The sequence below is a fragment of the Drosophila innubila genome (assembly GCF_004354385.1).
Source record: "Drosophila innubila isolate TH190305 chromosome 3L unlocalized genomic scaffold, UK_Dinn_1.0 0_D_3L, whole genome shotgun sequence".
In the NCBI taxonomy this organism is placed as follows: Eukaryota; Metazoa; Arthropoda; class Insecta; order Diptera; family Drosophilidae; genus Drosophila; species Drosophila innubila.
The window spans coordinates 11,008,903-11,023,293 of NW_022995376.1; the positions used below are offsets into that span (position 1 = coordinate 11,008,903).

General features: G+C 37.4%; 1 protein-coding gene across 6 annotated transcripts in view; it reads left to right on the forward strand.

Annotated features, from left to right (window-relative positions):
* LOC117786791 (LIM and SH3 domain protein Lasp) overlaps positions 1-14,391 on the forward strand; it is a 25,778-nt gene continuing 11,387 nt past the window's right edge. For all 6 annotated transcript variants that reach the window (XM_034625180.1, XM_034625181.1, XM_034625182.1 and 3 more), the window contains exon 1: positions 1-725. In XM_034625180.1, coding sequence (XP_034481071.1) covers positions 657-725 — 69 coding nt within the window. In that variant the 5' untranslated portion in view covers positions 1-656. The remainder of the gene's footprint in view (positions 726-14,391) is intronic.

Consider the following 14,391-nt stretch of genomic DNA (forward strand, 5'->3'; position numbering starts at 1 on the left):
TGTTGTTTCGGCGGTGAACGGACGTCTTTATGCGAGTGCGCAGCGTTTTTTATTGTATCAGAAGACAACTAATTAATAAATCATAAAAATAATTGCTATTAATTGTTGTGAAGAAATACCGTTGTGCTGCATTATTAAAGCAAAGCTCTCCAGCCACATTATCATCGCCGTTGGGGTTTTTGAGTATAACGAGTCCGATTCCGAGTTGGATTCGTGCGCGCGTCGCTTACCTGCAATCGCAAATTGCCAACAGTTGAATATTTAAAAGTTTGCCCGCTTGCAATTAGTGAAAAAGTGTTAACTGTGTGTATGTGTATTCAGTATCAGTATATACGAAAAGGCGACAAAGCAAACCAGTTAGTTGCCATCCAGTTTTGATACATTTGTTCAAATCTGAGTAGCTTTGCTGTGTTACATTTTCAACCCGGCCAATCACACACACACATACATACAATACCCAACAATAGTTCAAACAGATTTCAATTCTTGGCTAATAGTATTAAAGCTGTTCGCCTGCCGATCGCTATGCAAAATTAAACATAAATATTGACTTGTTTGTTGAACGTGTTGCAAAATTCCAAAAATTGTGTGTCCCCCAATCCCTTCAGAGAGATTGTACTCATACACAGAAACAGAAGCTGAGAAGTAGCAAGAAGATGAATAAAACCTGTGCGCGGTGTCAAAAGGTGGTTTATCCCATCGAGGAGCTGAAATGTCTGGACAAGGTGAGTGACAATTAACAATTCAACTCGACTCGTCTCGAAACGAAATGAAATTTAATAAGAAACATTCAAATTTGATGTGCATACAAATATTTGTATGTATTGGTATTTCGTTTCTTTTAGTTTTTTCAATTTGCTCCTTTGTTTTATGCCGCTGCTTCGCACTTGTTGTGTGCGCGCGTTAGAGCGAGACGGCTATCTAGCCACATGGTCGCTGCTCTCATTGATCATGCGTGCCGTTTTCTCTCGTGTCCGTGTCGCTTGTTTCTGTTTATTATCCTACGCAATTCGTGGCCTGTTGTTGTGGGCGCATTGACGCAGCAGCAACAACAACAGCGCATAGTTTTAATAATTACAACAACCGTGTGCAATAAAAAGCTGTTTAGCTAGTTTGCGTCTGTTGCGCAGCTTTTGTTTGCTTCTTGGAATTTGGTTTTTAGATTCAGCTAAATAACGGCACACGAAATCTGTTGTACGTGTGTGTGTGCAAATAGAATATCTATGTATATATACATGTGTATGTGTGTGTGTTTGTGATTGCGGGGGTGTAGTTGCAACAAATTTTTCAATTTTCGCCAACTCAGGAAATTGAAAATTGCTTTTAATTTGCGTCGCCGCTACTTCCGCTACGTACATCTCTACCTCCTCCTCCTTCTCTGTTTCTCTTCTTTCGCTTTGTCTGCTCCAATTTGCGTAAATTTTGCGTGAGATTGCCCAGCAGCGACGTTGACGTCGGCATCGGCGTCGACGCCTGTGAGACCGTTGCGAACTTGCAGCGCTGCTTTTGATCTCTACTTTTTTTTGTGTTGCTTTGGTTCTTCAAAATAAAAACAAAAACACATAAACGCAATCCGTTGACTGACCTTGAGCACATATTTCGATACCAGTTTTTGCATTCTCTCACACCAACACACACATCGACACATACGCACTTAAATTTGCGTTGCGGTCATTGCGTCGCTTTCTTCTTGTGCTTATTGGTTTATGCTTAATTCCAGTTTATTTTTATTGACCGTCCGTCTGTCTGAGCTGCTTCTTTGCTTATTTTTTCTGCTTCTCGCATTGCCTATATTTTTGCCCTTCAAGCTTTTGTGCTTATTGTTGTTGCTATAGGTTTTAGTTTTCCCCTTATTTTAAATTGGAAGTACATATATAATTACAAACAGATGTGGATGTAAATAGTGAGCATAGTTGATAACGCGCAGTCTAGAGACAAACGAAGAGAGAGAGAAAGAGAGACAGAGACAATTGTCATTTCATCATTCGTGAAATTCCATTTGGCAGCCTTGTTGTAATCAGCTTCAACTATCAACAGTTGCTACGTGTTCCACATCGCACTTCTTCTTTCTCCACCCGTTTCACAACTCACGTCTGTGCTCAGCGTCTTTTAAGCGTTTGTCTATTTATAGTCAAAAGATTCTCTCCCTCTTCCTCTTTCCATCTCGTTCTATCTCTCTCACATGGCGTTTGTCTAATTATAGCTGTGGAGTAATGAAAACTATTTAAAGTCCACGGAATGAAGTCAGTTATAAAATATGCACGAGGCCTAATGGAAATGTTGAAACTTGTAAACACAAACTCGAAGATCTTGGAAACTTTTAGAATCTGACGACAAGGCATAGAAATCTCATATGTATAAATACATACTACTTAGATAGGCCAGACAAATAAGTTTTACTCGTAGTTTCTATAGTTTCTTTGCAGTTTCGTGTTTAAGTTGCAGCATTTGATGACTTGTCCCTTTTGTCTGTGGCATTAGGGTGTGTACGACTATGACTACTGCATGCTGATTATTAACAAATGTTTTTTACAATAATACTTAGATAATAAATAAATTGACTCACTGGCTATTATAAATTTCAACAATGAGATATGTTTCATAACAATGAGCTAAATTACAAGTTTATGACGCATATTTCGCAATCATCAGTTTTCAATTCTCTCACAGTAAGGCAATTTAAAAGTTACGCAATATATGAGTTAACTCAAATCAGGAAAAAAGGTTATTAATCAAAACAAGAATCTAAAAAAAATTTACAATTAATTTAATTATCTTTGTATTTAAAAGTAATATTTTATTTATAGTCCGTACTTCAAACTGTTCAACTAAAATTGCAATCAGTATCAATTGTGTATTATTTATTATTACATATTATAAATAAATATCACCAAATCAAATCACTAGTAGAATCTATAAAAAAAAAGTGAATTAAATTAATTTAAATTATCTTTTATTTCTTCATTAATAACACTCTCTGTATATTATAGTAATACATTCTTATCTATTCCCTACTGAAGGTAATCAAACTGAATAACAACTCCTTCAATTATTTTTAACTCTTAATTTAGTTTTCAAAAAGAGTGAAGCACCCTAATTTGCTAGTGAAAACTTTTGCTCCCATTTCCTTTGCGGTTTCCGCACTGCACGTGACATATCCTGATATAGAAATCGATACTCGTGACAAGCAATAAACGGGCATTTTATACCAATTATCTTTGTACACACACACACACACAAACACACATAGATACAGAGAGACAGTGAAAAGTATTTTTTGTTGTAAATGAAGAAATGCTTTTTAAATACCGTTAAAGTTTGGCAGCGCTGCTGGCGCTTTGTTAATCGATTTTTGATACCAAACTTCACTCAACTTGTCGCCGGCGCCAACGTCGACGTTGCAGTTGCAGTCGCAGTCGCAGCTACTGTCGCTGTTGCCAATTTCATTTATCTGACTTTTTATTTGGTAAATTCACGAATGTGTGAGTTTAAGTTGTTGTTGTTACTGTTGTTGTTGCTGCTGTTTTGTTTGGCTGAGACGATTATTTTATGCTCGCAACGAAAGTAAATGACCTCTTTGTTGTTGTCAGCGCAACGGTCGGAAAGGGGAGGGGTATGAACTGTTCAACATTTTGGCCAATTCGTGCAACGGGGCACGAGTCGGCAGTTAGTTTTTGGCCAAATGGAGGCAGCGCAACGAACCGAAGCGTCAAATCCAAGCATCGTCCTCCATTTGAGACTGCGACTCTTGCCGTTTGCCGTTTGCCATTTCCCCTGACTTACCAACAACAGAACGCTATGGCTTAGGCCGGTTTGAGGCGGCAGCTGCTGTCTAGCTGTGGAATCATTCGAGTTGTGGATTTGGTAGAGTCACTAGAGTCGCTGGCCCCTGTCATGGCACACTTTTCGGCCTGTCGCTTTGTTGAATGTTTTAATTTTTGCATTTCTACGACGCGGCAATGACAAATGACTACAGCAACAAACTTTGAGTCGATTTATCCAAGAGAGGAAAATACATTTTGCATTTTGCGCTTTAAGATTTTTCGTTTCTTTTCTTTGGCTACCACGTGCGACACTTGAAATCGTTTCCGCTTTCGAATCGAGTTGAAAAGAATGCAACACTTTTGTTGCTGAGACACAGACAACAACAACCACAATGACAATAGTATTTTTTCTTTCTTATATATATATTTCTATTTTTTCACTCTTGACTGAGCTCTCGACTCTGAAAAGCGAAGTTCACTTTTGCATGACAATCCATTTCTGAGAGTTGCCTGCTGTCAGTGCCCCCGACCCTTTACCCCCTCTACCTGTCCCTGGTCAGCCTCTGCTCTTCCATATTTATGTAGAAGCAACAACTGAAAGCGCACTGCAATTTCATAAACAATTCAGGCATGAAAATAAAAGTGGTCAAGCAGCAGCAGCGACTTTATCGTTGTTTTGCATCTCCTTATCGTCATTTCCTTTATCGTACACAATATACAAATGTATATATGTGTTTGTGTATTTGTCATTTCTCTTTGTTGTAAGAACTTTGAAGATGGCCTTTCCGCATGGGAGAGAGCGAGAGAACTTTTATTTTCTCCCTTCGCCATCTTCTTATTGCCATCTGGCAACTCGCTCTAGTTCCAGCTTCCAATCAGAGACTAAACTAACCATTTAACTCATCAGTTATGCTCCAATTTCCGTCTGTTTCTTTTATTTTTTGGCTTAGTAATTAGCCGCATTCATTTGACTTTTTTTGCAAACTTTTTTTTCGGCGGTTGCCAATTTTTGTGACTGACAAAAAACACAATTGTAGCTTGGGCTGCCAACTGGTAAACCTAGAAACAAAACAAAGTTAGGTAGAATAAAAGTAAAATAGGAAATACTCTTTATTTTATCAAAGCATTGATCATGCGTTTTTTCGTTATTTAATTAGAGAGATTCGTTAATTAGAGAGATTTAAATATCGAAAGGAGCTTTCTTCACTAACTCCGATATTCAAAAGTATCGCTTGTATCAAATTGAATAATATTTAGCATTTTAAATGTTTAATTTTTCCTGATATTATTAACATATACATAAATAGCATTTTATAATATGGTAAAAATTAAAATTTTATTATTATTTCATATATTTTTTTTGTATTAAAATCTTCCAAGAGGTGCACAATTTGAGAGTATTGCCAACAAATTTTTTATGTTTTCTGTTGTTTTTACTTCACTTTGTCGTTCTTGGCTTCGATTTATTTTGGCTTTGTGGCCCAATTTTTGCATTGAATTCGTAACACAACAAAAAGAAGATAAAAATTAGACTTTTTTCTGTTCAATTCGGAAAGTGGAAGTCGAAGTCAAAGTCGAACTTTAAATTACCATTGGGGCTAGCTTCGAGCACTGAATTTGGAATCAGTTATTTAGCTTTTGGCTTTCAGCTGTGGGGCTTTCCCTCAATTAAACATTTCCCATTGTTAGTTTTGTTGTAAACCTTGTAAATTTTTGTTGCACAAAATTTTTTGACTAATGACCAAAAATGATGAAGAGTCTTTGAGTATTTCTAGTGTCTTTTTTCTTTTCTTTTTTTTTTGCCATCTACCTGTCTGTCTTTGAGTCTGTTTTGTGTGCTTTCTGTTTCCGGCCATTGATATGTGGGTCAGTTCACTTGACTACACTACGCTACACACTACACTAAGCTACCGTTCGTTTCTCTCTTCAGTCAATCCATTTGGCTTTGGCTTTGTCTTTTCCAGTTACGCAGATTCCTCTTAACCAAGAGCTTGGCCCCTTAACTTAACTTGGCTTGCCATTCGCATTTCCATTCGCTTCGCTGTCTCGTTGTTTCCTGTCATTTCTTCTGTTGTCTGTCGTCTTTTAATTGTTTTTTTCCCCCCCGCGACATTGCTTTTGTTGTAGAATTTATTTTATTGCGCATTTGCTTGTAATTTCTTTTGCCACGCCCCAAAGAGACAATTGTCGTCGATGCATTTACTTGACCTCTCTTCTCATTCCTTTGTTTAAATTCAATTGATCTTTATTAACTCGGTAGAGGGACGAGAGATGGGGGAAGTTGATATTGGGGTGCGATCGTAAAGTGGAAAAACCCGGGGCGACCCTTGGTTTAAGCATTTGCATGACTTGGTCTCGTCATCATCCAATTGCTCCCCGCCAGCATTCGTGCCATGTCTATGCTTCGGGTCTATTCCATTGCAACTGCATTTGTGTGTGTGTATTATTTATAGATGTGTAAGCATATACTATATATCCATACTCATAACATTTCCAGCTCTTTGGCTCTTCAGTTCAAGTGGTTGCTTGACTCTTGGGCTGCTGCCCATCACTTGAGGGTTTTCACGCTGCTCCCCCTTTCTGCTCCCGCCGTCCCACCGTCCCTCGGTATTCTCTTTCTCCTCCTCCACTACTGTCAATCATGAGATTCAGCCTTAGATCTGCTTTTATATTTGCTTTGCTCCAATTTTATATTGTCTTTCTCCCTCTTGCTCTCTCACTCTGCTAACCCACTGCCATTTGTCACTTCATCAGCAAAAATTAATCGTCTCGAATTCGCTTTTTTTCGGTCTCAGCTCTACAAATCTCGTACATTATTCAAGCTGCCCTCTTCCTCTCCCCTTGTCTACCAAGCTGAGTTGCAAGCAGCTGCTCCACATTAGTTTCAGCCGCATTGTGCTCCAAATCTAAAAGTTTTCTCATTGTGTGTCTCTTTGACTTGACCCCCTCTCTCTCTCTGCCCTCTCTTGGTTTACTGTTCAAATATTAATAGAGAACGTCATGTGCAACTTTGTACAAGTTTGAGCAGCTGCGCTTGGAAGAAGCTTTAAGCTAATTTGCAAGCTCGTAAGATGCTTGAAACCGCCTCTAAGTTGCACCTCATCCATTAGCAGGCTGTGGCCTTAAGCGTTTTGAGGCGGCTAATTCAATTTGCTCACCTTGCAACAACGCTAATCACATACATAACACAATGACAGCCTCCCACGAGATACATAACACACACACACATGTAGACACATAGACAGTCAACTGATTGCGTGCATGTTTGCCATCGGACTTACAATATATTTGCATATAAAATAGGAAGTGGAAGTGAGAGAGGGAATCGCGATTTCAAATAGAACTTTAAAAAAGCAAGTGACAAGTTGCGATGGCAACTCCACTCTCTTTAACGCTCTCTCCTCTCCTGTACAGTAGTGCGTGTGGGTGTGTATGTGTGTGTTTGTTTGGAGTGAGCTTTTGACGTTTATAAATTAAACAAACAAATGCAAAAACCTCACCCGGAATCGCGTGGAGGCGTGGAGAGCAACAACACGCTATTGACTCTGCTAATTGACTGGTCCCAGACTGAGCACTAGAAAGAGACAGAGAGTGCAAGAGTGAACAGGAAGAGGTGAGGAGATGGACGTGGAGACAAATTGATGAGTAGCATTGACAAGAGAGTGACAGAGACGGTGCTGGAAGATGGAAGAGAGCGGAGAGAGTTAGAGAGAGTGGAAAGAAACTGATAATTATCACGTGAGCTTAGACAATTAAAACTGAGCTTAGAAGATAGATCGTGGAATTTATTAAAGTGTAATAAATTGGAAATAAACTTGTAAATTAAGAAATAAACTATTGATAATTTAAGGCCAAAGAACCAAAATTTTTAGATCATTCAAATTTCAAATACAATCTTTCTCAACAGAAATATGATTGAAATAAAAAAATACTCCATTCATTTTGTTCAAATTGCAATGACAGCTTATATCGAGCAGTTTAAAACAATCTTTAGCTTTATTTTGACTTGAGTCCCTTGTCAATTGACCCCCTTTCGTTTCAAACACATGTTAAAGGCAAATAAATCATTCATATTTCAACCCATTCTTGCAAATGCATTTCAGAATGCACTTGTATGCCAATTTTAAGCATTAAACAAAAATTCGCCACCCATTTTCAGTTGTCAAAAACTTTGCACAATGCACTTCAGTCTGGGGACAACAAACAAACAACTTAACAACCCAGCAAGCAATCGAGAATAACAGCATGAAACTAGACAAGAAAATTCACCAAATTGTTGATGGCTTTGTTTTGTTGTTGTTGTTGTTGGTTTGCTTGTTGGTTCAAAAAATTTTCTATGACCATTCAATGTGGGCCAACAGTTTGTTGTTTTTATTTGTTTGGTTGAGCTTAAAAGAATTGAACAACAGCGGGAGACTGAACAGTAGGAAGATATTTTCATTGTCTAGCACTCCAATCTTGAATATAAAGAGAGAAACGTTTGACCATTTACATACAACAACAACAAGAACAACAACATCGACACCAATTCCAGCACAAACTGATGTTGTTGATGATGATGATGAGGCTGACAAGTTGGCCTGCCAGTGAAGCAGGAGGAGAAGGCTTAAATGCTGTTATGTATCTTTTAACTGGCAATACCGTTATGAGCTCTATTCAGCAAAGTAAAAACTCTTCTCCCATAGCAGATACATAGATACACTCATGATGATTTAGTATTCGACCCGTTCTCGGTGCGTATCTATGTATCTCCAGCAAAAAAAAAAAATTAAAGATGCATCCATAAGTTAATGAAACACTCGCAAACACTACGACTAGATAAAATGTTTCCCCCCCTCCATATTTGAATAAAAAGAAAGAGAAATAAGAAAAACAACTTCAGTGGCCGGTTCCAGGGTCGTTCTGCAGTCAGCAGTTGGTTTGTCTCACTGACACTGTCGCCTCCAGCGTTTGGCATTGCTCCGGAGTGAGTCACTCTACAATCCACACTCCACACAGGCCAGCGTTTTGTTGAGGTTGATGTAATGCTTTTTTATTGTTGACGCAAAAAAACAGAAAAAGCGTACGCAAAGATACACACAATAAAAAAGAGGGAAATATGTGGAGAAGCGTTGGCAGCAGCTGCTCCAACAGCGCTCAGTTCTCAGTTGGTGGCCACTTTTTTTTTTATATTTTGCACTGAAAGCGGAGGCAATCGAAATCACAATAATAAAATTAATAAACAAATTATGCAGCCTTTGCCATATACATACATATAAGCACACATAGATACATCGATGTGTAGCTGTATCTTTTGGATGAGAACGTGCAAATATGCGGCCAAATTGAAATCATAATCACACAATTCTAATCGATTGTTGTTGTAGCTGTTGTTCGGGATCGGACAGCAACGTGCCACAGCACAACAAGCGCTAGATTGACGCGGTCGTTGTTGTTGTTTTTCTTATACATATAAATGTGTAAACTCGTACATGTATCTGTCAGATACAGATGCAAAAATCCTGTTCAATTGTGTGCGGTCTTCGGGCGAAAAAAGTGTTTAGTAAAGTATTGCAGATGGAATTGTAGACAAGCTGTTGAAAATAATGAAATATGATCAACGAATAAAGAGGGAAGAGAGAGAAAATAAACAGAGGGAGAGAGAGAGAGAGAGAGAAAAAAATCCAGAAAAGGAGAAAGATAAACAAATGCAGTTAAATAAAATCAAATAAAAGTCAAAAGATACAAGGGATATAATGAAATTTATTGGGCTTAACTTTTTTTTTTGAGAGTATAATTATATTAAAATATTATTTTACTTATAAAATTAAATGAATTGTGTAAAATATGTAGCATCCCACAGTATCCCGCTTCACTTATGGAAATGGAATGTCACTTTAATATATCATTTTGCAGATAAAAGAACTATCTCAAACTCACATTATATTTTATCAGTACACTTATATGTTATGCATGTGAGTATTCGCATTTTTCTGCTGGGACTGTTGTTTAAGAGAGTTTCTCGAATATCTTAGTTCCGAGACTGGGATTGCGTCATTTTGACTGGAATTGTAGTCAACATTTTGATTGTATAGATACAGATGCAAGGCAACAAAAACAATAACATTCCATAGTTGCATACAACAAACGAACGTGTAAAATAATTGCAAAATCCAAACAGAGCAGTTACAGTTTTTTTTTTACCCTCACAAACAAAGCAAAAATCCAGTACAAGTCAATTTAGAGTAGAGAGAGACATTAAATAAAGTCAGTTGGGTAACAAAATGTTATTAATATGCCACACCCCTCCCTCTCACTCTCTCAACCCCCACTTAAAAGCGTAAACAAAATGACTTTAATTAACAGCAGAAAAAACAGAAAAAACTCAATTAAATGAAATTGAGAGCGGCAACAGCTGCCCCAAACAAATTAGAAACTTGTCGATCGAAGCGAATGATATGGAAGATCTTACAGCTAGATAAAGAGGCCCATCCACAAAGCCAGGCCATGACAAATCAACAACAACAAGTTGGAGGCGGCTTTTTGAGCAGAGTAGATAGAGAAAATTGTTGCCCCCTTTTTCGTCGTTGGCGTGTGAAAAATTCCCTAGTGGAAATGAAAATGTTATTGAAAGAAAAAGTAAAGTGAGAATTGCATAAGAAAACATGCACAAACAGATTGTACAGCAAATAGAGGAAAACATTGTTAGCCATTTAATTATAACATTACCAACTTGGGACTGCTGCCAGTTAGCCAAGGTAACCAAGTTGGCCAGTTAAAGCTGATCTACAGTCCAGTCACGTCAGTGGGGCAACAATTAAAACTATTTGCTGGTTTACTTAACACACATCAGCTGATAATGACAATTATGTCATTTCTATAGAGACAGAAAGAAAGAGAGAGAGAGATGGAGGGGAAACTGTATGTTTCTACTTATGGCTAGACCGTACCGATCATCCAAATAAGGTCAACAAATGGAGACGTTGACGAAAGGCGACGCGTAACGGATTCCACATCGTAATCGATCGATACTTGAAAAGGGGTTTTTTGTTTGCTGCGAATATTTAATGACAATATGACTCAACTTTTGACTCTCACGATTCTTGGTGCCATTTATGGCATATCAAATGGAAAAAATTATATATATCTACAGTGTATTCTACACCTTAACCTCAATATGCGCGTACATTCGAATTAAAATTTAAAGTGAAAAAATCTAAATTACAATCTAGATTCTAGAAGAACTTAATAATAAATTTAGTGAATTAAGTTCTACATTTTTGATCTAAATATTTTCTAAGCAATGTCACTTTTACCTTCATTTACATTTTATACACTTCAACTTATTTCTATATGATTAGCCTCCATATTATGACAAATTTCTTAGACCCACTGTGCACACTTATCGCCAAAACAACAACAACAACAACGACAACAATTGCAAACAGTTGTAAATTAAACAGAGCGTGCAAAATATATGCTTAAACCTGAGCGATTTTAGGTGGGCGCCGACAGCAATACGGTTATAATGTGCCAGAGAAGGAGGGAGGAGGAATGGAAGATAGGAAGTCATGTTAAATTGACCAAAACGCGACGCAACAAACTTGAACTTAATTTTGATGCTCTTTTGGGCAACCCGCACGATGCTAACGACGACGACGACGCGACGTTGAAAGAGAGTTGCCAAAAAGCATTTTTCGGTTTGGCTAGAAACTCGAGAGTGTGTGTATGTGTGTGTGTGAAGTATGTGTGCTTGTGGTGTGTGTGTTACAGTTGGCTGTCAGTAGGAAGTAAGGAAGTAGTTTAATTCTGTGTTGCCCGCTTTCACTTCCGCTTCATCAGCTGCTCCCGTATCATCATGTGCACACACAACGCCTACCATCATTATCAGCATCATCAACATCTCTTCATCATTATGATCTTCTCATGGTGAGCAGCTGGCAGTGCAAGTGGGTTTCGCTTACAAAGCACGTGGGTTGTGGCAAGTGTGCTACACTTGCAACACCTCCTTCTCCTTCTCTTCATGATGGTGCACTCAAATCGCATCTGCCTAAATGTCTGCCTGCCTGTCTGTCTGATATTCAAATTGGAATTACTAAAACCAACATTTAACATTTGATATATGTTTCCTTTTGAATACTCTTGGGCATTGTCTATCTTGCCAGATGATAAACAGATGATGCCAGTTGGCAGTTAAACAGACGGAGAATCGCATTTCGATTTGAAAGTGATTTCTGACCAGAATTTCGCTCAAGAACTGGGCTAAAACTAAAGTGAAATTTAGATTAATCACTTGGGAATACATATTGAACTTGAAGAAAACTTTCGCTACTTAAATATAATTAATTTTAAGCATTTTTACTAAATTTTCTATGAAGATTGATGACAGATTAACACTCTTTAATTATAAAGATAAAATATAAAATTTATATTAAATATGAATAAATTAGAATATATATGTATTAATTATGTATTTTATTTGAGAAATAATAAAAAACTAATGAAATTGAATAAATCGTTCGCTTTAAATAATTTTTTTTTGCCAATTTTGAAACATTTTTAAGCAAATCGCATTAAATCTGCCAAATCATTTGACACTTCACGTTCTCGCCTTATAAATAGATTTGGTTTTTGCTTGTTACCATTTTAGTTGTTGGTTCGTGTTCATTTCACCATTGTTTTCACTGTAGTTGTTGTTGTTGTGATTGTTGTTGTGATTGTTGTTGTTGTTGGCCTCATTTGTCATTTAGCTGCTCGCTTGACTCTTGTAATCCAATCCGACAAGAGAGCTGCGTTTCGTTGTTGTAGTTGTTCACGCTAACCCTACCAAATCCCAGTTCCCCAGTACCCAATCTCCAGTTAACTGTGGGTCTGTCTGTCCCTTCGTCTGTCGTTGTGGCTCATGCCAATTGTTAGTTTTTTATTGGCCGAGTGAAGTCGCCACTTAAAATGTTGAAAGCGTGCAAATTCGAATGCAAATTCAACACCTCTCGATGTGGTTTGCTTGACAAAAAACAAATACAACAACAAACAAGAAAAAGAAGAGGAAATAAAGTTGAACATTTAACGTTATTTTTTTTTTGAAAATTGAGCCTCAATTTGAAAACCAAGACGAGAAGCGAGCGGACAAAATAAAAAGAGAAACAAAATTAATGAAATGTGGGTTAAAACGAGCATAGAAAATTAAAAGCATTCGCTTAACAAACGATTACCTCATAACACACACACACATACACACACACAATAGACTGCATTTTGTTGTGAAAGTGAAATTGAAATTGAGTTTCTGTTGCCATCATCAAAAACGCATCAAAGTGCAACTAAAGCCAAGTTATGACAATCTCCCAGTCTCACTCTAACTCTATCTGCCTCTCTTTCTACTGGTTACGCATGCGTTGCCTTGCTGTAAAATCTTTTGCCCAACATCAACACCAAGAGGTCAAGACAAGTCTTCAACTTTTCAAGTCGTTTTTTTTTTTTTTTATTTTTAAACTTCAACAATAAACTTAAATCCGTTGATTTATTATAAACTTTTGTTGGAGTCTGTGACTCTCTTTGTGGCATTCCCCATTGGAATGTGGTTGGCTTTTTGCTACCGCAACTCCCCAGTGGGTTGTGGCATTGAGTTTTGCCGTTTAAACTGGTTTCCCTCCTCTCCCCTTCCTAGATGATATGGCCAAATCAGTTTCCCATCACTTTTGGCGTCTGGTTTGTGTCTAGGCTTTTGCGGTTGATGTCTTTGCTGTGTGTGTGAGTGTGTGAAACCAATTAACGCATTTTTTTCCAGCTGCGCCTTTCGTCTAATACCGCAGACAAGTTAATCGTTTGTTGACCTCTGTATCCTAACTGACAAAAAGGAGGTAAGAGGGATGGGAGAGCATAAGCAAAACTCGCAAATTTGCATAACATTGAGTTGCCTCTTTAGGTTGCAATGACAATTCCTCTTCCCTCAATCTCTCCCTTCTCTCTATTGCGACTTTATGTAAAGATTTTCAGATTTTTGTTGTCACACAAATTGGATAGCATGAGTTTCGTATCTGTATCTCAGATTATCCAGCTTACTTCAGTTTGTGCTTGCGATTAGTTTAGACAACTTTAAAGCCCATCTAAAACTATTTAAGTTATGGATCTATGAAACTGTCTGTTAATTGTAATTGCTCTGAGAACTGAGATATGAGATTGCCTAATGAGGTTGGCCTATAAAATGATTTAAAAAATTGAATTTTGTTGCAGAAATCGTGGTGTGAAAAAAAGGAAGGAAAAAGGAGAATTTAAACAGTTTAATATACTGTTAGGGTAATTTAAAATCAGTAAGTATGTGAATATAGTAAGGTAGTGATGCAAAAATACATCGAATAATCGACAACTTGATTTTCGAGAAAGCGATTTTCAACTACCTTTAATTGAAAATAATTTTGACGAATTATCGAGTTATTTAAAAAGATTTTCATGAATTATCTACAACTTTAATTTGATTTTTTCCATACTGCAGTTTTAAGTCCTTACTACCATAATTTTATGGTACTTAAGGTACCCCCATTCGTATATTGTTGTACAGGGTATTTAACAATCTATAATTGCTGACCTCATAATGACTTTAAAATACGAGCAAGTTGTTGAAACTTTTGTGTCTGAACTTGCAAGTACT